Genomic DNA, 26,005 nt, shown 5'->3' with positions numbered 1-26,005 from the left:
TTTTTTTTTTTTTTTTTTTTTTTTTTTTTTTTTTTTTTTTTTTTCATATTGTTGTAACAACTTACTTCCACTCGATCCATTACTTCTTTCTCTGCTACCGTATCTAACAGAACTTTTTCCGAAACTGCAGAATCTGTATCTATTATGATATTCAAAGATGAATGACCATTTACAACTGGTTGCATTTCCGATGAAAGCGTTGAATTTTCTGTCGTGCTATTTATTTCTGATGCATTCCATATTGGAATCTCATGAATTTTAGAATGCGATTGCAGTTCGATTTTATCATTAAAATATTTGTTACACGACGAACATTTATATAATCTATATATATATATATATATAAATGAGTAAAAGTAAAAGTAAAAAATAAAAATGATTAATCATAATTTACGCTAAATCATAATTTTTCAAATCACTCACTGTTTAATAAAATGAATCTTCGAGTGTCTATTTAATCCAGCATTTGTGTAAAATTTTGAAGAACATTCCGTACATTGATATTCTTTTGTTCCACGATGGCTTGTCAAATGTTCCTGATATCAAAAAAATATCTTTATTTGATTTTAATTATATTTATAATTATGATAAATATAAAAAAAAGAATCCTACAAATGAAAGAAAATATTTATTGCTTATTTAAAAATATTTACTTTTAATGCAATTGTTGTGAATCCTTGTTGGTTACACATATGACATTGTAATAAAGATTGCCCACGAGATATTTTACTCGTAGCGACTTTAATTTCTGCAACATCGGATGACAAACTACGCGTATTTGGCTGAGTCTTGAAATTTTGCGATGTTTCTCGAAATTCTTCTCTATGCATATTAAATATTTGTTTATTTTCAATTTGTCCATCAAAAATTATATTATAGAAAATTTTTGTTTTCATGTAATATATATATATATATAAGATATTAACTTACGTAAAGAATATCGGGTTGATTGTACATTGCTTATGAATGATATTACTCTTGTGAGTTTCTTCTATTGCAAATTTATCTTCTACCCCCTCTTTTCTAGGAAAATTTTGCTGAGAAACAAATACCACTGCTTGCATACCAGATCTCTCTGTTTGTTCAACGTTTGTATTATCTGATGTCGTAACACAAACAGAAAGTTCATGTTCATTTTTCATATTTCTAGGCAATATACTCGCCATATTAGTTGAATTTCTTGTATCTAAACCGATGTCGATTTCAGCGTCCGACTGATATAAATAAAATTATTATTCTTTCAATTCTTTTTCTTAGTAAAGATTCATAGAAGGCAATATTTTTTTATCTTACTTGCAAAGCAATATGATCCATCTCAAATGAATCTAATTGTGACGAAAAAACATGTTCTCTAGATGTTTCTACATTACTATTACTATTATCGCTATTATTATTTTCATATATTACATTCATTACAGGCTGTTGTTCTTTCATATGATCGAAATCATTCGTATTTGTATTATTCGAATGTCTCGTCTGATTACTCCCTAAATTAAGATTCATCCCTATATTAAAAAATTGTTGATTCAATGTTTCTTCTATTTCCCGTATGCTTTCCTGTAATCAAATAGAGACAGATTTATAAATCGAAAATTAATCGCAATGAATTCTTTTATTTAGTTTATTGGCAAGTTGATAACCACGATATATAATATACATACTGGTGTAAGTGTCTGATCTCCGGAATAAATCGGCAATGTAACTGAACCAGCTTCATCGGCGTGTAATATCTGTGAATTTTCAAGACTCGTTACAGCTATTCCCGATATGTTCTCTAAAAACAAAAAAGGGACAAGAAAAGGGGGAAGGGGGAGAGAGAAAAGTGTATATAAGTGTATATATTTACAATTTAAAAAATAATTTTTTGATATTTAAAATATATAGAAATTTAAAACGTACGATTAATAAATGTTGTAGCATCGCAATTTGTTGGTAAAACGGCTCTTATTTTTTCTTTTTCTTCACTTATGTTTTGAAACTCGGGAAAAGTTTGTGAAAACTCTGACCCAAGTTGTGATTGAAATGATAATTCAACTGATCCAAGTCGAGAAAGTACAAGATTATCTGAAAATGTAGAAGAGGATGTTGTGACGATAGCGGGAGTAGTAGTAGTGGTAGCAATATTGGTGGTAATGGTGGAATTAATAGTTGTGATAGAGACAGAAGAGGAACAAGACGATTCAAGAGCCGCTTCCTGTTTAGAATTTTCCTTTAAATTCAATTTATCTGAAGACTGTTCTTGAATTCTGATTTTCTGTTGTTCCAGTTGCTGTAAATTCAAAAAAAATATATAATAATGTTTCATTATTATTGACCAATTAATCCAATTTTTATTTTCTTTTTTTCCATAAGATACTATACCCGTTGTACCAATTCATGTTTATGTATTTTCATGTGTTTCCGACAATTGACATAAGTTTTAAAAGTTTTGTGACAATATGGACACATGAATGGTCTTTTATTACTGTGTGTAACCATGTGTCTTTTCATGCTGCTTTGTGTTGAAAATTTTGCATTACAAATTGAACAACCATATGGTCTCGAATCCTCATGAGTATGTAAATGCGATTTTAAAACGCTATTTGATGTAAATCTCCTGAAATGATTTAGTTATATATTAATTATTTGTTCATCAAATTAGATATTTTTATACTGATGCATTAGAAAAAAAGCATAATAAGAAATTCATTGGATGCATTTTTGAAAATGAAAAAAAATATTTGTAAATTATATATACATATATATATATATATACCTATCGCATTTTATGCATTTATACGGACGTTCTCCCGTATGACGACGATGATGCTGCTTTAAATGACTAATCTTTCTGAATGCTGCCTGACAAATCCAACACTTGTGCGGTCTGGTTTGATCGATAGTTCCGTCATAAGCACGTTTTTCTTTTGAAGATATTTGTGCTACACAAATTTTGTTTCCCACATCATTAATTAGCAACGGTTCTTGTAAAATTACTTGAGGTACTAGAGTTTCTGCTTCTTGTGATAATTTTGATTTATTTTTTATTTGAATTTTCGATTGATTAGTAGAATGAATATCAGTATCAATTGTGATATGCATATTGGAATCCTTGTTATTATCAGATTTTGCGTGTAATCTATTATAAAATGTGTATATATGAAATTCATCAATTCTATTATAATAAAAAAAAAGGAACGTTTGTAAAGTTTACTCACCTAGTATGAGCAATTAAACTACCATGAGAGACGAATGTTTTGTCGCAAGAATTACAAACGTATCTTTTGACACTTGAATGTGTGCGTTCGTGTGCTATCATAGTAGATTTCAAAGCGAACGAACGATAACAATAGGTACACTAAAGATACAAGTATAAATATAATATATATAAGTATAATATAATATAATATATACAAGTATATATATAATATAATATAATATAATATTTCATATAGAAATATGTTTAAGATATGATTTTTTTATGATAAAAAATATATTAATTGTTATTATTTCATAATAAAAAATATACTAATTATATATACCTTAAAAGGTTTTTCTTGTGTATGAACACGCAAATGACGAATCAGATCTGATGGTTTCTTGAATTCTTTGTGACAAAAAGTACACGCGTACCATCTTACATTTCCTACGCATCGTTGTTTTATTGTCAAATATTTTCTAGAAGAATGATTTGAAAAAAAAAAAAAAAAAAAAAAAAAAAAAAAAAAAAAAGAAGGAAAAAATGAATCAACTTTTTGCATAAATTATTTTTGTACAAATGTAAAAATATATTGGATAATTGAATATAATGGATTACCTCGTATCACCGTCAGGTGCTCGATCCAATAATGTGACAAAATTAACACGAGCTCCAAATTTTTTTGCTTCTGATACACCTTTGACAAATAAAATTTATAAATAGCGAAAAATAATTTTATTTAATTATCTTGCAATTTATTATTAAAAATAATTCATACTTTCGGAAATAATTTTATTTTTACTGGATAGACCACTATTTTTTAATGCTTGTTGCAGTATATCTTTCTTCGACACATTTTCTGATAATAAACAAGATTGGAAATTTGATGATTCCGTAGTTTGATGCGTTTCAGATTCCAAAGATGCTAATTGTGTAATAACGTTATCCACGGTTGCACGTATATCAGACTCCATGGTATCAGTTGGGAAAGTATCATCGTTAACAGCATCGTTCATATTTCCCTAAAAATTTCATATATTTTATAATACATTTTAATAATATAAAATAAAAAGATATAATATGAAGTGTCAGATAACTTATAATAATTTACCTCATTTATGTCGGTGTGCATACGTTTCATGTGACTATTTAAACTACCAACCTTTTTAAATACACATGAACAATAATTACATTTATATATAGGTTCTCCTTCTGGGATATTATGAACTCTCATTATATGAGCATTTAAATTACCTACAAATAGATATATATAATATATATATATATTGATGTATAAATAATTATAAAAAAATACGCATAGTTTTATAACATTAGTGCTATATATTGCAAATAATAAATATTATAAATATATTTTTATGAAAAATTTTACTTTTACCTTTTTGACTAAATTTGGCATTACAAAATTCACAAGCATGAGGTCGAATACCATTATGTTGCCATGTATGAATTTGCAATGAACTTTTTTGCGTGAATGCACGACCACATACTGTACACTTTGAAATCGAGTAAAAATTAAATTATTTATATATTATGTACTAAAAGATATAACTAAATTAAATTAAAATTATTTTAATTACTTTAAAGGGTTTTTCACCAGTATGCACTCTAATATGCCGCATTAATTGACTTGGTTTTTGAAAAGATTTCAAACATATGGTACACTTATACATCGTTTTGTGTTTTGTTCCCTTTTTTGTCTGTTTCACTACTTTTGTCTGCAACTAAAGAAGGAATCGAAATATAAATTATGGAAATATCGTCACGATAATCATAATTACTTGAACATGCTTATCACTGATAATATTTTACCCTATAATGTTCACGAATATGAAGCCTGTACAAAGCTGGTTGACTAAATTGTTTATTACATAATTTACATTTTCGCATTTCCTCCATTGCCCATTTTTCCCCATGAAGTTTTAAATGTGCATCCAATTGAGTCTATAATATTTAAGATTAAGATTATATTATATTTATCATAATATTCTATCATCACTAATATTCATATCATATTTATATTAATAAATTTTTATTTTTATAATTCAAAAAATTCAAAAAAATTATAATTTATACATGTCCTTTATATCTTTTGTTTTTATCAAATTAAAATAAAAACATATATTGTGAATAAATTAATTAATAATAATAAAGTCACTATTATTAGTTAATACTGACTTTTGTCGAGAAGGCATCTTCACATTCTGTACAGAATAAATTTTCTTCTTTTTCATGTAACAACATATGAGATTTCAAGCTGGCCATTCTTGCAAATTTTTTTCCACATTCTGGACATTTTGGTTCACCTGTATTATGCGTTGCCATGTGTAAAGTAAAATTTGACTGCAACAATAGTATAAAATAAAAAATAAGATTTATATTACATTATATTCGTTATATCTCGTTAAATAATTTTTCAGTATAAAAAATGTTGTATAAAACATTGAACAATAAATAAAATTATTATTACCGGTACATTGAATGATGCAGAACATTTTGGACACCGATGTGGTTTCTCTTCTGCATGATTTTCCATATGTTTTCGATATAATGTTTGTTTAACAAATTTTTGATGACAAATTTCGCATGTTAAACTTTCCGAATTCTATGATATAAAAAAAAAATTATTTATTTATTCGAAATCAAATAAATCAAAATAGCTTATAAAGAAATACATTTATGCGATGAAAAATCTATTGCTATACATGATTTTTAATCACATAAAGAAATGTAAAACATAAATTTAAATATTGGATTAATTACTTCTAAATTTATTTTATTTTTCTTAGGCCTTCCAAGATTATGTTTTTTTACAGTTACATTTGCTGTATTTTGTTTACAAATCTTTTCCTCTTTTTTATCAGCTAATGAATCATCCATAGAAAGAGACTGATATTCCTGAGAAATTACTTTTTTGTCTTTTACTTCTTTATATAATTGTAATTTCATTCGATCAATATTATCAGAATTGCCCTCAAAATTTTGCGATACCTGCTGAAATTCTGAGTCATTGACAATATTTTCAACATTTATTTGAAAAACAGGCTGAAATGGTATATGATTCAAAAATAAAAGTTTCATCTATAAAAAGAATCACAAAATAAAAAAACAAGAATATACCGAATGCAATATTAAATTTCCATTTAGATTTTTTACATCGACCAATGATGAAGTTGTTTCATTTTGTCCAACAAGCATAACTGGAGTTGCAACAATTTCCAACATACCATCTTTATGTTCTGTAAAGATTAATAAATGGTAAGTTACAAACATAATTGCATATTTTATTGTTCACACTTACCAGTTACTGCCAAAAGTGTTCTACCATCTTCGGTAGCAACAAGATTTATAGGTATTGTTTCCATATGTGGAGTTTCTGTAACTATATTGTGTCGCGTTAACATTTTTTGTATCATTTAAAATGAGATATGATTCACAAAGAAAATAATTCTTTGCATATAATCACACAACAACGAAAAAAACGACAATAATATTCAAAACCACTAAACACATTTACAAAGATCTCTCATCATATTAAATATTTTGTAAAAGCTTTGACATAATTCAAATATTTGAATTTCTTTTCAAAGAAGCATAATTCAGTTTGTTGCCAAAAATGAACTTAACCTATACTTTTATGACGTAAGAGGTTAATTTCAGCGATAGGTGTCATTAACATTCACTAACGTCAATAAAGAAACATGAAAGAGTGTGAAAGAAAGAGGGAGTACGCTAAAAAGGAAAAAAAAAAAAAAGAAAATGACGATAGGTATATGTTTAAATATAAAAACAATTTTTCAAACATAGAGATTAGGAAATGAAAGAAGGTAAAATGAGAAAAATCAAAATAAATAGATAATGAAAACTAATATAAATTAAAATATTTTTAATCTGTGATATTTCACTAATTTAGATATGATATATTTAACACAATTAATACAAAGATACAATAGAATATAATATATATATATAAAATACGTAAAGCTAAATGAACCAAATATTATTTATGTAGTGTTTTATTTAAACATGTATCGAGGAAAATAAAAATAAATATTCGTGTAAATAAATTAAAAATATTAAATATTATAAAAAAGAATAAAAAAAAAATGTATAAATATTTTCAATCTTATTAATTCAATCATATTATTTTAATTTGTATTTGGAGAAATAGTAAACGCTTCAAAATCATTATCCGAAAGACAATACTCGTATAATTTAGGTGATATTGTTCTTGACTTTGACATTTGCATTGATAATAATTCATCATGTGATGGAATAAATGATGAAGATGAATTATTCGTGATGGAAATTCTTTCGATACAATCATAACATTCTGCACAAAGACTACATTTTAAATTATCTGATGTAGAAAATTTTTCAAATTTATTCGAAATATTTTCAGTTGTCATGGAATGAAATGACAAAGAATGAGCTAAATTAAATGTGCTATTTGGTGATATATAATATTCGTTAGATAAATTATTATGACAATTGATAGTTTCATTTTGTATCTCAAAAGTTTTCAACGATGCATTGCTACACGCGATATGAGTTGAGTCAGAAATTTCTTTCGACTCGATATTTATTGTATTTTCATATTGTTCCTTTTCATCGAAATTTGTTTTAGAATCTATCGTTACGTCAGATATAATATCTATGGAATGTTTACTCTTATCGTTTTCCTGTATATCAATTTCATTTCCGTTTGTCATTTTTTCATTTTCTTGTACATTATCTTTGCCACCTTTTTGTTTCCAAAGTTTTAGGAAATTTTGAATAAGCAAAGTAACTTGTTCCCAATTAAACTCATCATTTTCTAAAAGTTCGTACAAACTAATCAAAGTGGCATAACATGTCTTTTCCCATATATCCGATTTAGTTGTAATTCGATCAATAATCTATCAAAAATAGACAAATTTATATAATAATGTTAATATTAATAATAATATATTGTAAAATATAAATAATAATGTATTAATAATACGAATTAAGATAAATAAAAGATAATATATATATATATACACATACTATACTTACTATTTGTTCAGAAGCATATTTTCGTGCTTTCTCTGTAACTGTTTTTGGTAAACCAGATAATTCAGCTAAAACGATACCATAATCATCAGTAGGTGCTACACCAGATTTCAATCGATGAGTATAAGTTAATCGGTGATGGCAATTATCGATTTGTGATCCTTGAACATTTATCGTTTCAAAATATTGACTAAAAAAAGATAATTTAAAAAGAAAAAAATATTCAATTGTGAAAATTAGAGAAATATTTATAAATAATATATAAAAAAAATATAGATACTTCGTCACATTGAAGTATAAATCTCCTAATTTGGTTAGATTAAAAAAATGAGTCGCAGCAAAAATAAAAGCAGTTGTATTTAAAAGTTTTTCACATATAGCCCACGCGATTGAAGCACCTTCTTCGATGGCAGTACCTTTACACAATTCATCTAGAATAATCAGTGAAGTTGGTGTGATAGATCGCAAAATATATTGCGCTTCTTTCATCTAAAAGATAAGAAATTTACTTTTTTTAGTGCAATGATTGCAAAAATGTATTTAAATAAAAAAAAAATTACTTCTAGAGAAAATGTGGATGCATTGCATTCAATATCATCGCGAGTAACTATCTTGCAGAATACAAGATTTGTTATACGAAACATTGCTTGCTTAGCCGGTACAAAACAACCAAGTTGTGCCATTATTTGCAATAGAACAATTTGTTTAAGATAAGTCGATTTACCACTCATGTTAGGTCCAGAAATTATACATAGATTTTTAGGTATCGAAGCATACTATAATAGATAAGAATAGATAAAAAATTATAATGTGAAAATAATTTATAATATTAGATATCGAAGATAATAAATTACTAAATAAACTACTTAATAAAATAATAAATTACAATATTATTGGGTATGGGACTGTCGAGACCGAAAATATCCATTATTGGATGTTTCGAATCAATTAATTCTAATTTTGAGCCAAACGATGGTCTCACGTATGTTGGAAGAGAACTGATTTGAGCTAGGGATGTTATTAGATCCAGTTCTGCGATATCCGCACTCAATTGAAATAAACAGCCAATGTATTCTCTAATGTTTTGCAGCAAATCGCAAAGGAGTCTGTTAACGTACAATTAATAATTATAAATATTATTTTGAATTAAAAACAAAGATCCATCGTTCACAAAAATTAGATAAAAAAAGATTTATTATACCTACACATTACTCATTAAATGCAATTCCTCGCATGCAATCTTGCATTGTTGATTCAATGTTGCAAGCGCATTTGTAGTCATGGTATATACTCTTTTACTCTTTCGTACCTATGTATTACATGTATCGTTGAGAAAAATTGTTTGCTAATTAAATATTAGTACACGTTATTCATAACTACCTCTATGAATTCAGATGGTGGATCAAAAATTTCAGCATTTGAATTTCGAGGTAATATCATTTGAATATGATAACCAAGATTAGCATTGCAGCTTAAAGATAAAGTAAATTTATACTTGGATGCTAAATTTTCCACCATAACTATCGACAAAAAGAAAACAAAGATGAGTTATTTCAAATATTACAAATATCGTTATTTTTCTCTAAAAAAAAAAAAAAAGATATCATTAATTTGATACTGACTTTTCATATCGTCGATTAATTCGCAATAAGTTTGTCGAGCGATATCTAACAGATCATTAATTCCTGCTCTGATAGCGAAGCAACGTTGCATATTCGAGGATGTGTATCCAGTTACTGATCTTGCATCTGGATGTACCATTTCAAGAATCCTTTCTTGCATTAATCGGAATTCCTCAATTTCCAATTTCTAAGAAAGAAATACAACAAATGATAAAAATTAATTAATATTAAATTAAAATTAATTAATAAATTAAATGGATTGTGTGTAATATTCGTAAATACAGATGTGTAAAAAATTTAATGGAATGTTTGCAACGAACCTTTTGAATTTTGCAAAAAAAATCGCTTTCACCGCTTAACAATATCTTTCCTAGTTCAGGTATAACATCTAATAAATTTTTCAATAATAAAACATAATTTAAATTTTGCTCCGCATTTTGCACATTATTTTCATGTAAAACAGGAGTTATCGATAAAAGTAAAAGTCTATCAGCGCCATAAAGTCGTCGTACGATAGGCTGGAATAGTGTTTTAAAATTAAAAAGTTAAGATATTGAAAAGATATTTTTGAGAAAAATATATAATTGATAAAATCAATATTTTAACCTGAATAAGTGCACGTAATGAACGATTGGATACAAGCTCGCCAACGGCGGCTTGTCGTTCGAGAATTACGCGTTCTTCGCACGGAGGTTGAAGTATGTTCGCGCGTAAAAGTTTTCTACCCATTGGCGTCGAACATCGATCCAAGGTACCTAACAAACTCATATTTCGTTGACCACATTGCGACTGTACTAATTCCAAGCTCCGTGCGCTTTCCAAATCTATTGAATTTTGTATTTATATTTTCTATCATATTTCTCATAATTTCTTCTCATTCATAATTATTACCTATATTGGTAGCGTTTGGTGATCCTTGAAATTCAATTTTCATAGATTTTGGCGTGTAAACAATACGCTGAGCATATTCGACATATTTTAATAACGATGCAGCTGCAGCTAATGCATAATACCTGTAACCCATGTTTAAATGTTGTTATATAATTCGTATTTTCATAATCATTATCAATGATATATTATGCATAATCAAATTATTAACGTTTCAAAGTATACTTTTGCTTAATGAATAGTTCAACCGACGAATATATGGGATTACAAAGAGATTTTATTCGTTCAAAACCGACTGTGTCGTTGAAGTGTACACGAGATATTGCTGTTATTTCTATCTCAGAAAATTTGTCTATTATTAAACTGTACAGGATATTTCTACTCATGTTACGTTCGCACATCGTATCTGGCATCAAAACCTAAAATATTTAAAATGAAATAAGCATATATTATCCTCGAAGAATCGACTAAAAATAATGTAGAAGAGATATAATATATTGCATAAAAATAGAGATATAAATATATCATCCAGAAAGCATTCAACTAATTTTAAATTCATTAAATTTCATCAGATTTGTTGAAATCTGTACGATATAATATATCATATAATACAAAGAAATTATATTCACAGACTTACTTCTATTGGATCAAACAAATACAACTTGCTTAACGTATTAATATAAGTCTGTGAATCGCTGATTTGACAAAGGATCAAATGTGAACAACGAACATTCAACGCTGCCATGCCAACTTCGAATCTCGCATCACCTCGGCCGGTTGTTAACGCTGTTTAATCGCATTATATTAATTAGTTTAAAAATTTTCTAAACAATTTTTTACAAGCATAAAGAAAAAATAGAGAGAATAAAAAAAAAATTTACCGAGAATAGTGCTACCAGTAACTGATTCAAACAAACTTGAACCTGTAGTAGTTCTGACACCTGTAGTAGTTCTTGTTCCTGATCTAGAAATTATGGAGTATGCATTATTATCATTGAAATGCATTACTTATGATCTTTTGATCACGAATTTTTTTCATTCAACGCTTACTTGGAAATGCAATTGCGTGATGCACCGGTTAACAAAGACGACGATGTAGGGACAATCCGTTTTTTACGTACTACATTTTCAAATTTTTTATTTTTCGAATAACTCGAAGTGACAGCCGATTTCCAATTTTTCCCCAACTTTTTTTCCATATCGAATTCAAATTCTAACAAAAATATAAAAGAAAGAAAAGAAAAGAAAAGAAAAGTAAAAAATATAAATTAAATGGAAGGATTTAAGAAAATAACAAATTTATCTAGTTAAATCTATTAATAAAAAATTCAAGGAAAATAGATTAATTGGTTAAACTTATAACTGATTATTACATACGAAGTTTCATTAACCGAACATTTGATTCTTGGCACAATCGTTTTCTCAATGGCTTTAATGTTGTTTCTGTTCTTATTACATTCATATTATATTTCTAATTAATTTAAGAGTTAAATTTTCGAACACTTTTGAAAATGGAAGCCAAATAATATACTTCTTGTACTATCGGATGTTTCATAGTGCCATCTATGAATGATGCTCATAAACATAAGTACGTACAACAATGTCTGTCAATAAAAAGAAAAATTTCATTCGAAATTTCATCTCACATCAATATGTAATGCTACACGTGCACGTTAGAAACGATTAGATTTGAACTTCTTTTGCCACTTTTTTGTTTTGTGAGAAATCTTTGAAAGCCAAGAAGATGTAAATTTTTACACTCGTTTGGAAATTATTGAACGACAAAATAAAATATGTCATTTTATTCTTTTTCCTTTTAAAAAAACATCTACCTTCGTTCATTTTTCACATTTTTTCTCATTCTATTTGAAAACGAAGACAAGTAGAATAATATACTTGCCTGATGTAATAAACATTCGATTCTCGAACAATATACTTATTTATAAGACAATAATGTACATATTTTTTTGGAAATAAATATTTCTTTAAATGAAAAAGAAAAGGATTCAAGGAAATAAAGGGTTTACAGTACAACATTCAATTAAAATGTTTGATTGCTTTCTAAATAAGCAATATATAAGATTTATTTACAAATTCGATACCATGTATATCCATATTCTTGTTCTTCAAATTTCAGGTATCTCTTTCGAATATTCAATAAATAATAGTATCACGATTGTTACGGATTTAAAATAAATATCGCTTTGCCATTGGCTTAAAGTTTCATTTGCGTACATACCTAATATGTATTTACAAGTTTAAGAAAATCTTACAAGTCTAAGATTGTCAGGCTCGTAAGCTGCCTTACGTGATTCCATGGTTTCTTATAGATCAATCGTGTTCAAGAATGAAATCACAATTGTTCGAGTAAAAGAAACATCATATTTCGTTCGTCGATTAAATGTATCAATAAATCCAGTCTATTTTATATTCGTGTATATAATTGAAGGAACGAATAATATTCGTAATGGGGAAAAAAAGCAACGTAGATCGTGGATATCGTTGCTACTCTACAAATATGTTTAAAATGCATAAACAAATGATAAATGTCAATCAATTTGATCGACACATCACACAGCCGATATGTTTAATTGAATATAAAACTACGTGAAAACATTTTTGCATTATTAAGAAATACAAAATCTACGGGTTATAACGCTTTTTTTTTGTTGTAGCGATATAAAGAGTGTACGCGCGTACGTACGTATATAAATATACGCTGCACGCATGCACACACCACACACATACACGTAAACACATACACACCCGCATTTGCAGAGCATTCGATAATTTGTATAATTTATATATACGTTATATATACAAAAAATTGCACACGATCACGTTTTTACAAGTACGATACGTAAATAATTGACACGCTGCGATATAAATGCTTGATGAAAAAGAAACACGTTGGTGCTTTAACGAATTTTAATTCATTAATTAATATTTTCTTTTTCTCTATCTTCGCAGTTTTGTTTTCTTGTTTCCTTTTCAATGCAATACTTTACATAATATTACACGTGACTCTCGAGAGGTACTTTAAACACTTTGGAAGCTAAACTAGTATCCGGTAAGGACTGTGGACGAGCATTAGTCACGTTAAAAACGACATTACTTGGGCCGCGAAAGCTAACCTCTATAAGAAAACTAGCATCGGTAAGGCCAATACGACCGGTACTTAAATCCGGTGAACTTGTTCTGAGTTGACTCTTCTTCGGTCTATACTCATTTTTAACTACTCTCTCAGCCTCGACTTGCAATTTATTATCCAACCAATGTACTTTATCAAAGTCCTTGGTACCGCCTACGGTATGCCTACGTTTGATCGACCGTTCGGGCATACCATTTTTACGTTTTAATTTTGTCGCGCTGTCTTTTCTAACAGATTGTCGCCTCTTGCTAATATTACATTCAGTTTTTTCAGTTTTTGTCAACGATTCTGATCGTTTTAATTTACTATTCGGAGAATCAGATCTCTCCGAATGTTTGTTCAAACTTTCGGATCGCTTCAACTTGCCATTGGTCGGAGATGAGAGCCTTTCGACAGAATGTTTGTTCAAACTTTCGGATCTTTTTAATTTGGACGAAGTATTTTCTGATCTTTTATTCAAAGATTCCGATCTTTTTAATCGTGATCTCACTTCAAATTTTGTTAGACTTTCAAATTTTTCAAGCTTGTTCGAATAATTTGAATCGACATCGCGTCGATTCAAATCTTTCGCATCATCAGCTACTTTGTCACTTTGTGATAAATTTACCGATGCTTCTTTTTCGATTCTACAGTATTCTTGCGCTTGATTCGTATCCGGAGATGATTCATAAACCGTTTCCTTGCTCGATTCAATCTTTTTTCGCGCGATAGCACTTCGATCGTTGTCCGGTATGGAATCGTCGTCCAATCGATCGACGCTACTATTCTCCGTTACCGATGAATCCGTATCCTTTTCCGGAGCATCCTGTACGAATGAAGCAAACAATAATATTGATGAGTAAGTGATTAAGCTATATTGATCGAATGCACGTGTCTACGTGGCATCGATGAAAAAAAAAGGTTATGTTGTATTTCATTAATTTCAATAATTCACTTCGACTTTGTCGGATACTTGCATTTTTTTGCCGATCATATTGATGCTTTTCAATACACATTTTATGGAGACTCGGATCTCGATAACTTTCAATCGAGAAAGAAGATTGAGGAATGGTCGTTTTTTCCTGATCCTTGTCTTCTCGTAGTCCTCCTCCTCCTCCTCCTCCTCCTCCTCCTCCTCGTTGATTTCGCAAGTTTTGTGAATCTCTCTGTGTTATCACAGCATCCTCGTCGCTTAAGGACAAATTTTCCATTGTAGTTCCACGAATCGTTTGATTCGACGAGTTTACCAGGGATCTCCATTTACGATCGAACGTAGTCGTCAAACTGGTCAAGAGATCACTACCTATAATTAAATCAATTCGTTTTAATAGAAACGACGGTTCATCTTAACTTATTATGGTGCCTGAGTATTAATCGAAAGCGAATGACTCAACGAGAAACACACACAAAGCATCGAATAGTGATCGATCGTTCTCGACTACAAAATAAGGTTATGGTTGCGTTCGCGCAACAGAAAAACGAGCATCATATAACGAATTGAATCGTTCATTAGAAAGGCTTCGTTAGATGGATGAACAAAACAAACGGTGACTGCAAGTCTGATAATATTTCCATATATAACACTGCTATTGTTGAATTTTGCTTATTGCAAACAGCCGTTGAATATTCATTTAAACCTTTTATATTCATTTAATCGATTCCTCTTCCATACCTATTTATATGATACATTCAAATTCAACGAAACCACATAATTTTTAATCGATTGGCAAAATCTCGATCGAAGCGAAGAGCAGACACAAAAGAAAAAATACGTAGAGAAAAACGCAGGATAAAAACGCGGGAGGAAAAGAAAGGACGACGAACGAAAAACGAAGACAAATATAAAAAAAGAATATGAAAAATATAAACAATACGAAATATGAAAATTATTTTAATCACAGCCATTTTTCCTGCTTCACGTATTCGAGGAGACGAGCGAGAAGATTTCAAATCTTTGAAAAAAATATATATATATATATAATAATTGAAATAATTTTTTTTCCACCGCGTATATTATATATAATAATAAATGAAATATCTGAAATTTAAAATATTAAAAAAACAAGGAAAAAACAAGTGGAAAAAAATGAGAATAAAAGGTGAAAAATAAAAATGAAAGATTAAAAGAAAAAATATTCTTAAGAGAAAAGTGATTTTAATAATTTCGATATGAAATAATTCAACAGCGAAAGAAAAAAAAAAAAAAAAAGATAAAACGGACATTTAAGTGGATAGATAGGCAAATAGCAAACAAGCAGGCACGCAAGTAAGCAGATAGATAGAAACAGGCAAGTAGTAGACAGATAAATAAATGAACAAGTGAATGGATCTGGATAAGCAGGCAGGCATTTGCCGCGTTAATCAATCGACAGATACGGCGAACGAAAAAAATCGATAAAAGTGAGAGAAACAGTAGATAAGATAATGAGAAAGAATAAAAGGTGAACAATAAAAATGACAGATTAACCGAAAAAATATTCTTAAGAGAAAAGCGATTTTAATAATTTCGATAAAAAATAATTCAACAGAAAAAAAAAAAAAAAAAAGATAAAACGGACATTTAAGTGGATAGATAGGCAAATAGCAAACAAGCAGGCACGCAAGTAAGCAGATAGATAGAAACAGGCAAGTAGTAGACAGATAAATAAATGAACAAGTGAATGGATATGGATAAGCAGGCAGGCATTTGCCGCGTTAATCAATCGACAGATACGTCGAACGAAAAAAATCGATAAAAGTGAGAGAAACGGTAGATAAGATAATGAGAAAGAATAAAAGGTGAAAAGTGTCGTTGTTAAAAGTGCGTTGAGCGGAAATGAAGAGTGTAAAGCCATTCGTATAGCCAATCATAGTCGAGCAATTTGCGACTTTGGCTTTATTCTCGTTGGCAAACGAAGTAATTTACCTCGAAGAAATCTGTTTAAAGTCTTGGAAGACAATCCGGCCCCTGAGCCCGAAGACACCCCTCGCGGTGGTGACTGCTCGACGGGCTCGATAGGCTCCGAGAATTCGGAGGGCTCCGAGGCCGGTACTCTCGAAGAGGATGCGATGGGTGTCGATGATCGTTGCACGACGTCGATGTCGTCTGCGTCTGACACTGACCCTGGTACTTGCATTCGCCCTGGCATCGACATTGGCATTGGTATCGACATCGGCATTGATATTGGCATTGACAGTGGTATTGACATCGGCATCGACATCGGCATTGGCGATGGGCCCGCTGTCTTCGAGGCGGGGCCAGGGGGGCTTGCGGTACCGTGTAGGTGAGATGATATGTACCACCAGAAACCGGGATTTGCCGTTTGCCTAAGAGTGTTCAACGCATTCGCATCGTCACTAATCGACACCCCATCGAGAAACATGTATTAAACAGCTTCTGGCAGTGACAAACGAGCAAACGATCCAACAAGTACAAGCGGATCTGCCTCTGCCCCTCTTCGATCTTTACACACCTTCTCGGCTTCCTTTCATCCATTTTATCGATGATGCTACTGAAGCGCCACTTACGCCTTATTTATTTCCTCTCGACATCTTTTTTCCCTTCCCCCCACTCTTTGTTTTTAAACGAGGCGCGCGCTTTACGAACAACATAGTCCTTTCGGAATGCGAAGAAAGAAAGGTAGAAAGGAAAAATGCGGGAGACGAAAGATATCATATAAGATCAAATACTGTAATAATGGTGGATGTAATACACCGAGATTTTAGGTGAGATTCGTTTGAAGAACGAGCAGGAGGCAGTTTCAACGTCAAAAAAACTAAAAGCGAGCGATTAAGCACGCAAGCATATATTGCTTGCAACGAAAATTCTTGTGGCTATCCAATGAATAGCTTCGTTTCTCTTTTCGCTTTTTACTATACTCGTCGTCTTTATGGTAACATGCAGGTGCGAGGGAAAAAATTTTCTAACGAAAATAATCGAATAAATTAGGTCAAAATAATCGAACCTATCGAGAATAAAGAAGAAAGACAAAAAAAGAAAGAGAGTGAGAGAGAGAGAGAGAGAAAAAAGGAAATACGATTAAATATGCACATTGAAATTTTTTTGAACGATGTCATGACTGATCGACCAATTTCAAGCTCGAGTTTTAAAGCTCGATATTCATCAGGATACATATGATCGAACGCATGCACGAAATATAAAAAGAAGATCACTTTGGATATGGTATGATTTAGAATATTATAAATAAACGAAATAGAAGAGAATCTCATAATAACGTGCTTAATACAAATATTGTAATGTAAAATGCAGTGTATTATTGCACGCTTGAAAAATATTTTTGACAATTGATTTCTCGCGAAAATATCTGAAAACGGAAGAAGAAACGATGATGATACAAAAAAAAAAACAAAACAAAACTAGGAAGGAAGGAAAGAAAGAAAGAAGAAAAACCAATAAGATTAATTTAAACAAAATAACCATATGCGTCTATCGTGCAATGTCTATTGGACAGTTGCTTGTTTTTTAAGATTATCCAAAAAATAGTAAAAGACAAATAAAGAATACCTAGAAAGCTTTTTGTTAATGGTCAGAATCTTCTGAGTCCATTGTAGAAAACAAGATCCAGCTACACTCACCGAGAGCGTCAGAAGCAACGTTACGTAGAGAAAAATATAAAGAGAATAAATACGTACATAGGATGGGACTATAAATTTCATGATAATTCTGTGTCGAAACAGTCGTTGAAATTGAAATTGCATGTGTCGCATATTCCACATTTTTCGATAATTAACAACATATTCACCAATATCAAAAAAAAAAAAAAAACAAGTTTCGGTTCAAGTTTCGAATCGGTTTCGAAAGAATAAAACACAGGATATTGATTCGACCGAGATATTAAAGAAAAATAATTCTTGTACTACCAATACTAACCATCGTCCGAGACATCGCTCGAAAGCGGTTTCCGTTGCTGATTGGTCGGCGAAAGTGACGATTGAGAAATTTCGTGCGTTTCGTGCAGAGAGTCTAAGCTACCGTAACGAATAGACGATAGCGTTGAACCTTCCAATATTTGCTACAAAATATTTAAAAAATTAGAAAAATTACGTTACGAGTTGAAAGCAAAAATTCGTATTTACGAATGATTCGAGGTATGCGAGAATAATTCGATGGAATTAAAACAACAAATTTCGAAATTCTCTGGAATTTCAATAATCTCGAATTACGAAAGCATCGACCTCTCGATCACGAGACGATTCAATTTGCTTCGATACTTTGCACTTCTCGCACGCCTTTACGAATCATATTTTTTCTTTTTTCTTTTTTATAGTCACGATAAGAATAATGATAAAACTTACTTCGGTATCTGTTTTCAATTTTTTTATAGTACTGTCAGAAATATTTTCTTGAGGTAAAATCGTAGTGGATTCGTTTGCGAGTAGCGATACTCGTCTAACGGACGTAGGTTGTTGTTGTACAGCTATCGAAAGATGCGGCACTCGACCAGTCGATCGAGAGCCGATGTCGAGATAAGATTTATCGTTAAAGTTGGAAAGTCTCGTCGCGGATGAAAGATAAGTGGTAGGCGTCATTACAGTAGTGTCGACTATGCTATCGAGCAAATCGTCGTTTTCCATTTCATTTTTAGCCAATTGCCATTCCGTCTCGATTCTCCGCCGTTCTTCCTCTCTCCTTTCAGCTTCTCGCCTCTGTCGATTTTGATCTCTCTGCAGCATCGCTTTCGTCTCCTGTTCGAATCTTCGTATACGTTCTTGAGTGGTTGCGCTCAAACCAGCGTAAGTTCTTATCGTGATCTCGTCGTTGCTTTGCTTGGTGTCATTCGAGGCACTCGAAAGTGTCGAACTTGCGTCGAAGCAGCTCAGGCCAGTCTCGCTAGAGAGTCGGGACGACTCCGAAGTCGACGAGACGGTCGAGCGATGAATCGGTGATTGCATCGATGGAACCGACTCTATTGCACGATTTAAATATTTGTTTGACTTTTCGGAAGGAACGACATTATCGTGATTATTTAACATATCACGGTTGGTAATGGCACAATCGGCTATTATATCATCGGTGCTGGCATGTGCAACACCATCGAGCGTCGGTGATCGATCGTCGGATCGATCAGTGGAACGATCGATGGAACGATTCGATTGATTTTGATTTTCGTGCATCAAAACGATTTCACTGACCGAACATTGCCTCTCGTTCAATGCCATGCTTCGTCGATTTTGTAGATTTTCCGTATCTTGCTTCATCCTCGGCTTTACATGAAAACAATTGTTACAACATTTAGCCAATACATTATTAGTTTAATTAATTAGAGATTAAATATAAATTGTCAATATCGTTAAATACATCACATCTCTCAAATCCAAACAAACCTTATCGACTTCGTGAGTTTCGTTATCCGTCTCATCTTGACATTTTCTCCTTCTTTGTATTTTTCGATTAGCAGCGGATATGATGGACGACACGATGTCTTTGGCGGATGCCATTTCACGTACTCCTATTTTATTTAAATCAAAATGAAATTCAATTATTTCAATTTGAAATGAATAATATAACAAAACGTGCATATGCGTACCTTCGACTTTCTGAATATTGTTCAACAAGAGATTATGATTATTACTGGAAGTTGTCTCAATTTCGCTAGTGTCTGCTGGAAGACTAAGATTAACGCTCAATCTACTTAAATCATCCAAATCATCGTCCGAAAAGAACCAATCAACCTGAAATAAAGATAAATCGTATTTCTGTTTTCGCAAACAATCATTTTTATTTATTTAAAAATTGCATCTAACGTACGTTGTTTAGTAAGCTCTCGACGATCCGACATTGATGCGACATATCGGTAACCATAGTAACCATATTGTCCCGAGAACCACTTGCTCTAACCAAAGTGGGGCCGAATACGATGGCTAAATTCTTTGCTTCCATTTTATTAACCTCGCTATGCTCAACTATTCTTTTCAAATGAAACATTAAATATTTAAGAGTTGCGAAATGATGTTCTGGAAGATCTCTCAGCAACTTTCTTATAGTTGTCATTCTCCTCTGGGGATCTTCGACTTTATCAGCATCGATAAACATAGGATATAATTCTGCAGTAAGCAACGAATCCGGGAGTTGCCGAAAAAAGGACTTAAGAAGAGAAGATATTACATTTACGTCGCTCCATCTAGGATCCTAAAAAAAACAGTAACGAGAAAAATAAATAATCGAATAAATTATATTAATTAAATAATAAATGCACAACAAACATATATGAAATACATATATACATTATTTTACCTGGAGATTGATATTTTCGAAACCTTTGTTCACGCTATCTGTCAAATGTGAAATAGCAGCGGTATTACCGGGTACTCTATAAATGCCAACCACTTCAAGACCCCTCGCTTCGACAATACTGGTACACATTTCGACGATCAATGGTACATATTCTGAGAAAGATGACTGTGACCACGAATAAAAAAAAATTTGTTTAATCATTTATAAAATACACGATAGTTTGTCTTAAATAAAATTAAAAAAGTATATATATATATAATTATAAAAATTACCGGTGGACAGAGTTCGAGTGGTACTTTAAAAGTAGCACCCTCTGGTGGTAATTGCGTGGTTGGGGATGAAGGAGATGCTGTTTGACCGTGCATTTTTCGTAACTGTTTTGCGACTCTACCTTTCCATGTCTTAGTTTTTGGAGAAACCAAATTATCGATCGTTTGACTCGGTTTTCGAGTCTTATTTATCGGCGATTGTCCGGTCGGAGATCTGTTCCTAAAGGAAGTTAATTTCTTGATACCTTTGTGTCCTGGAAGAGGACTCAATCGTTGACTACCGCTACCACTACTAGTCGATACTGTCATTGTTACAGAGTTCATTTGACATGGCGAAGAACTATTCGTAGGTCCTGGTGTTTGTGGGACAGCTTGTTGCTTCAAAGTGCTATTTTGGGCAATTTCCTAAATAATAAATTAAATGAAATTAAATTATAATAGTTAATGTTATGGATATTTTATTTTTTAAAAAAAAATTTTTTAAAAATCACAAGCTTAAATTCTTACAGATGGTTTTTCAGCGGCAGCATGTTCGTGTAATGCTCGTAACCAAAGTGCCATGGATGCTGCATCTTCGGTCTGCAGTAAAACTTCTGCGTTTGGATTGGCCAATCGTAACACGTGTTTACGTTTCGTGTAATCCTCTGCGATATCTACAAGGGAACATCTTACATCCACGCTTTGAGCTACATTTTCACCGTCGCAGGCCAACGAAGGACTCTAAAAACGTTTGGAAATTACAAACGTGTAAAAACGCAATAGTATATCATTTTTATAAAATTAAAATCGGTATAAAAATGCATTTTAAAATACCTGATTTTGACGATCCTTGTAAAAGAAGAGAATAGGTCCACGAAGAATACCCCACAACTGTTTCCACGAACGATCGGAAGATCGCTGAAATTCAATAAATTATACGAAATAATAACGTCATTATCATGTACAATTATACAATATGAAATATAACTTTACCTTTCCATCCAATACGGTAAATTTTACATGCAGAGGTCCTTCTCGTTCCATTTGACCAACATCTTTTACGATATCCGTGACAGTTGGTTCCCGATTGTTGCCGCTGAAAAGGTTAAATGTACTTTTTAGGAAAATTCTTTATTAATAAATTATTTTCAATGAAAACGCATTTCTAACTCTTTCTCTAAGCTAATCGATAGAGCGAAAGGAACGAATTACGCGTTTTGACAAATCAACCATTTTCTTTTTTTCTTTTTTTTTTACCGCTTCACCGAGCTCTACTTCGAAGCAACCTATCATCTATGTAAATAAAAATCTTTAAACGAAAAATTAATTATAAGGAAGAATTAAGACGCGGTTCTACAAACACGAACGATTAGTTATTAGTGATTACTGGTTAAAAGCAGACAAATCGAGCAATGAAGTTATTAATATGTTGCGATTCAGAAACGTTGAAATGTGACGAGCACGTAGTAAAAAAACGCGATGAAAGGCAAGATTATTGGGAAAACAGAATGCAGCATCTTTATGCTTTTCTCAACATGTACTATCCTCACCGATTAATATTTTTGTTTAAACTTGCAGATTGAGTCACTTCCTCGAAGATGCGACGAAGCGATGCTATATCGTTTGGAAGTAACGGTAGCCGCCATCTCTTATGAATGCTGAAAATATGGACGGAGGCAGAACTTGATGTATACTCGCGACTGATCTACTACGATAATACTATGACAGGCAAGTAGTCCACACTCCAAACAGCATAGGAAAGTTATATATTCATACGTGACAGAAAATGCGCAAATATACCGTGGATAGACCTAAAAGCTTCGTTCTATCGCGACAGTGATCTCGAGGATTTACCTTCTAGAAGTATGAATAACAGGCTCGTAATCGCTTAATTCCAAATCACTATCAACATGGATTCTTTCGTTCCAAGTTGCTTTTAAGTAAGACACTCTTCTTGTGGCACGATCTTCATCTGCTATAAAATGATCATATATATAATATATAATTTTATATCATACAAATATAAAATTATTTTAATAAAGAATTCATTCCATCGATATTAATCAATATTTTATATGCTTTATATGCTTACCGATTTGCGTATTCTTTTGTCGTCTGAATACAACTTGGTTATTGTGCGTATCGTTATCCGATGGTAATATACCTTCGAGATACAAAGAATATTTTAATTAATTGATATAATAACATTTAATAAATAGAATGATTTAATTCTATCGAAATTATGAAAAGAATAAAGTAGAGAATTAAGTGGATTAATATTATAGAAAAACTAACCATGTTCAGTTTTGATGATTTGCGTATAATCATCTTGTTGATTTCTAGATCCTTTCTCGACAATTATCGTATTTTCGTCGCTAGTTCTAGTTGTATCCACATAAATGCCATCATCATTTCCGTTTATATTACGCTTTCGTTCAGTGTCGTCCTGTCTTCGTGACCAATGATGCCTAGCAGTTTCTAACACGTTATTCGCACTCGTCGATTCCCATGATTCTGCGCTATTACTACGAATTCTCGATTGTGCATGTTCCCCATCTATGATTCTTGGATTCGATGTTTCTGGAAATGTTACATAAAAATTAACATTAGAAACGTTAGAATATTTTTGAAATTGAAATGATATTTTTAATATTAGTATATTTCAACGCTGTAACATTTTGAATTTAAAAGAATCACATTGTACATCTATGAAATAAATAAATCTCGTGCAAGGTAACGACACAACATTAAAATCTGTGCGATATGTATAAATAAAAACAGCATAAAAAAATAAAAGATGAATACAATGTAAGTGTAAAAATAAAATTTGAGACAAAAGTAAGTGAACGAATGAATTTAAGTTAGAAAAGGAAAAAGGAAGAGCAAGAGTGAGAGTGAATGAAAGCGAGCGAGCGAGAAAGAGAGAGAGAGAGAGAGACACTGCAACACAACATTTAACCAATTCATCTCTCTCTTCTACCTTCTAAGGTATTATAGTTGATTGGCGGTTCACAATGGATCTGTTTGCTGCCTATGGGAATTACTCTGTTTCCTTTTAATCCGCTACCTAAATATTCACAGTAGCATATTAAGAATGGATAATAAATTTGAAAAGGTGCGTATAAGAGAAATATATAATTATCTACGTGTAAAATTTTTCTCTGTGTTTTTCATTTTGTTCGTTATATTTATTTATCGTAATTTTTTTTATTTTAAAAATAAAACTACGATTAATAAAACATATTATACGAATATAATAAGAATTATATGAATATAATAAAAAGGAAAAAGAAAAAAGTAAAATAAATAAATAACTACATAAAAAGACTCACCACTGTCCAAAGATTTAGTTTCCCTTGTCGATACAGGTGGTAATCTCCTCGGTTCTTGAGCTTCGGCTTTCGATTCGAATTCTCTTTTCCGAACAGCAACATTTGGTACGCTACGTTTGTTCGACAATCTTGAAAGTTCACTTCGATAAAGATTAGTACGATCACCGGTCGGTTCATCGTCGTCGCTCAAAAGTCGTCCCGATTCGAATTGTTTCGCTCGCTTCGACACGATTTGAAGTCCTTGCGGAAGTACAGGAAATTTATCATTCATCTTTTTCTCAGGCCCAGGAGACGAAGGTAAAGAAGAAGCGCCATTTCTCCCATCTATAGATTGTCGTTCACCGGAAAGTAAAGCGCCCACGCTCGCTATATTTTCGTGTATTCTAGACAAAGTTCCGACAAAATTGCTCGATTTGCCTATATTTCGTTGTAATTGTTGCTGATGTTTATCAGATTCTTTCGAATCTCGATTATCGTCACAGCTGGACGGAGTACTTAAACGATCACATACGTTAGGTGTTACAATTTGCTGATGCATATACTCCAGAGGATGAGTCGTGTTAGAAGTTTCTTCGATTTGTTCATTTCGGCAAGTAAAATAATCAATTTCTTCTGCCCCATCGTTACTGCTCTTCGTTCTTTGAACGTTCTGATTAGACGAGGATTTTGGATCGGACACAAGTTTTCCAGGAAAAGTTCTGTTACTATTTTGAGCACTTTTCAATATCGACAATTGTTGATCTTGCTTCGAATCGGTCGGTGGCCAAACTTGTTTCTGAAATTTCTGCGGTCTCGCGTAGAATTCTCTTGGAATAACAGTTCCGTTGTTATTGCTTCGAACAGGAGATTCCGATCTCTCTTCAGGTAGAAACCAACCGATCGGTTGGCTCGGTCGTCGTAAAAATTCTTCCTTTTGCTCGAAACTTTTGCGAAGCCTCGTCATGATAATCGAATCATCGATATTTCCTATATTTATTCCGCCAGTTGAACTCGTTCCACTATTCGTTCTGTGGCCGCTCAAATTTCCATTCCTTCCATTTTCGTTCCTACTTTCATTCCCTTCGTTCCCGACTAGAGTAGAACTGGATTCGTAAGAGGATGGATCGTTGGCATGGATCGAAGAAGAATCCCTTCTGGAATCGATACCGAATCTGGAACGTGGCTCGCAGGATCTAAGCGCATCTGTGCTAAGATAGCTTGCCGTTTCAAAATTATTAATCATCGACCCACTAGTACTCCCTTCGCTGGCGCGACGTGAATTGATTCTTTTCGAAACAGGCCGATAAATAGGTACTTGCGGCTCCGCTCGGGATAATGGAAC

General features: G+C 31.8%; 3 protein-coding genes across 4 annotated transcripts in view; all 3 read right to left on the bottom strand.

Annotated features, from left to right (window-relative positions):
- LOC102679299 (zinc finger protein 236-like) overlaps positions 1–6,938 on the bottom strand; it is an 8,885-nt gene extending 1,947 nt beyond the window's left edge. Inside the window, exons 1-22 of one of the 2 annotated variants that reach the window (XM_006621347.2) lie at positions 6,498–6,938; positions 6,317–6,435; positions 5,960–6,241; positions 5,667–5,801; positions 5,375–5,539; positions 5,009–5,140; positions 4,777–4,920; positions 4,575–4,692; positions 4,290–4,432; positions 3,957–4,200; positions 3,797–3,875; positions 3,522–3,657; positions 3,198–3,337; positions 2,756–3,118; positions 2,362–2,596; positions 1,900–2,269; positions 1,662–1,774; positions 1,294–1,557; positions 931–1,214; positions 654–822; positions 424–536; positions 66–324 (exon numbers count right to left, since the gene is read on the bottom strand). In XM_006621347.2, coding sequence (XP_006621410.1) covers positions 66–324; positions 424–536; positions 654–822; positions 931–1,214; positions 1,294–1,557; positions 1,662–1,774; positions 1,900–2,269; positions 2,362–2,596; positions 2,756–3,118; positions 3,198–3,337; positions 3,522–3,657; positions 3,797–3,875; positions 3,957–4,200; positions 4,290–4,432; positions 4,575–4,692; positions 4,777–4,920; positions 5,009–5,140; positions 5,375–5,539; positions 5,667–5,801; positions 5,960–6,241; positions 6,317–6,435; positions 6,498–6,612 — 4,122 coding nt within the window. In that variant the 5' untranslated portion in view covers positions 6,613–6,938. The remainder of the gene's footprint in view (positions 1–65; positions 325–423; positions 537–653; positions 823–930; positions 1,215–1,293; positions 1,558–1,661; positions 1,775–1,899; positions 2,270–2,361; positions 2,597–2,755; positions 3,119–3,197; positions 3,338–3,521; positions 3,658–3,796; positions 3,876–3,956; positions 4,201–4,289; positions 4,433–4,574; positions 4,693–4,776; positions 4,921–5,008; positions 5,141–5,374; positions 5,540–5,666; positions 5,802–5,959; positions 6,242–6,316; positions 6,436–6,497) is intronic. The other variant, XM_006621348.2, reaches the window with a different exon arrangement.
- A 331-nt stretch (positions 6,939–7,269) lies between these two features.
- LOC102679507 (mutS protein homolog 4-like) lies at positions 7,270–12,444 on the bottom strand. The gene is made up of 16 exons (XM_006621349.2): positions 12,118–12,444; positions 11,791–11,953; positions 11,622–11,704; positions 11,378–11,526; positions 10,966–11,159; positions 10,744–10,865; positions 10,459–10,676; positions 10,173–10,370; positions 9,853–10,039; positions 9,611–9,750; positions 9,436–9,539; positions 9,117–9,336; positions 8,791–9,006; positions 8,511–8,719; positions 8,234–8,420; positions 7,270–8,094 (listed from the first exon to the last, which is right to left on the bottom strand). The coding sequence occupies exons 1-16, from the start codon at positions 12,200–12,202 to the stop codon at positions 7,345–7,347; spliced, it is 3,225 nt and encodes a 1,074-aa protein (XP_006621412.2). The 5' UTR covers positions 12,203–12,444; the 3' UTR covers positions 7,270–7,344.
- Positions 12,445–12,798: 354 nt separating this feature from the next.
- The window catches only part of LOC102673391, an 18,064-nt gene continuing 4,857 nt past the window's right edge, over positions 12,799–26,005 (bottom strand). Inside the window, exons 6-25 of the mRNA XM_031513382.1 lie at positions 24,685–26,005; positions 24,333–24,419; positions 23,648–23,932; positions 23,445–23,516; positions 23,207–23,327; positions 22,903–23,010; positions 22,346–22,448; positions 22,187–22,270; positions 21,881–22,093; positions 21,377–21,778; positions 21,105–21,269; positions 20,619–20,999; positions 20,398–20,542; positions 20,195–20,319; positions 19,166–20,074; positions 18,741–18,882; positions 18,375–18,435; positions 16,776–17,176; positions 14,848–15,173; positions 12,799–14,696 (exon numbers count right to left, since the gene is read on the bottom strand). Coding sequence (XP_031369242.1) covers positions 13,755–14,696; positions 14,848–15,173; positions 16,776–17,176; positions 18,375–18,435; positions 18,741–18,882; positions 19,166–20,074; positions 20,195–20,319; positions 20,398–20,542; positions 20,619–20,999; positions 21,105–21,269; positions 21,377–21,778; positions 21,881–22,093; positions 22,187–22,270; positions 22,346–22,448; positions 22,903–23,010; positions 23,207–23,327; positions 23,445–23,516; positions 23,648–23,932; positions 24,333–24,419; positions 24,685–26,005 — 6,393 coding nt within the window. The 3' untranslated portion in view covers positions 12,799–13,754. The remainder of the gene's footprint in view (positions 14,697–14,847; positions 15,174–16,775; positions 17,177–18,374; positions 18,436–18,740; positions 18,883–19,165; positions 20,075–20,194; positions 20,320–20,397; positions 20,543–20,618; positions 21,000–21,104; positions 21,270–21,376; positions 21,779–21,880; positions 22,094–22,186; positions 22,271–22,345; positions 22,449–22,902; positions 23,011–23,206; positions 23,328–23,444; positions 23,517–23,647; positions 23,933–24,332; positions 24,420–24,684) is intronic.

This window comes from Apis dorsata, unplaced genomic scaffold (assembly GCF_000469605.1).
Source record: "Apis dorsata unplaced genomic scaffold, Apis dorsata 1.3 scaffold_631, whole genome shotgun sequence".
Classification (NCBI taxonomy): Eukaryota; Metazoa; Arthropoda; class Insecta; order Hymenoptera; family Apidae; genus Apis; species Apis dorsata.
Note: the sequence above shows the minus strand (reverse complement) of the source record. Positions and strands in the feature narration are given on the sequence as shown.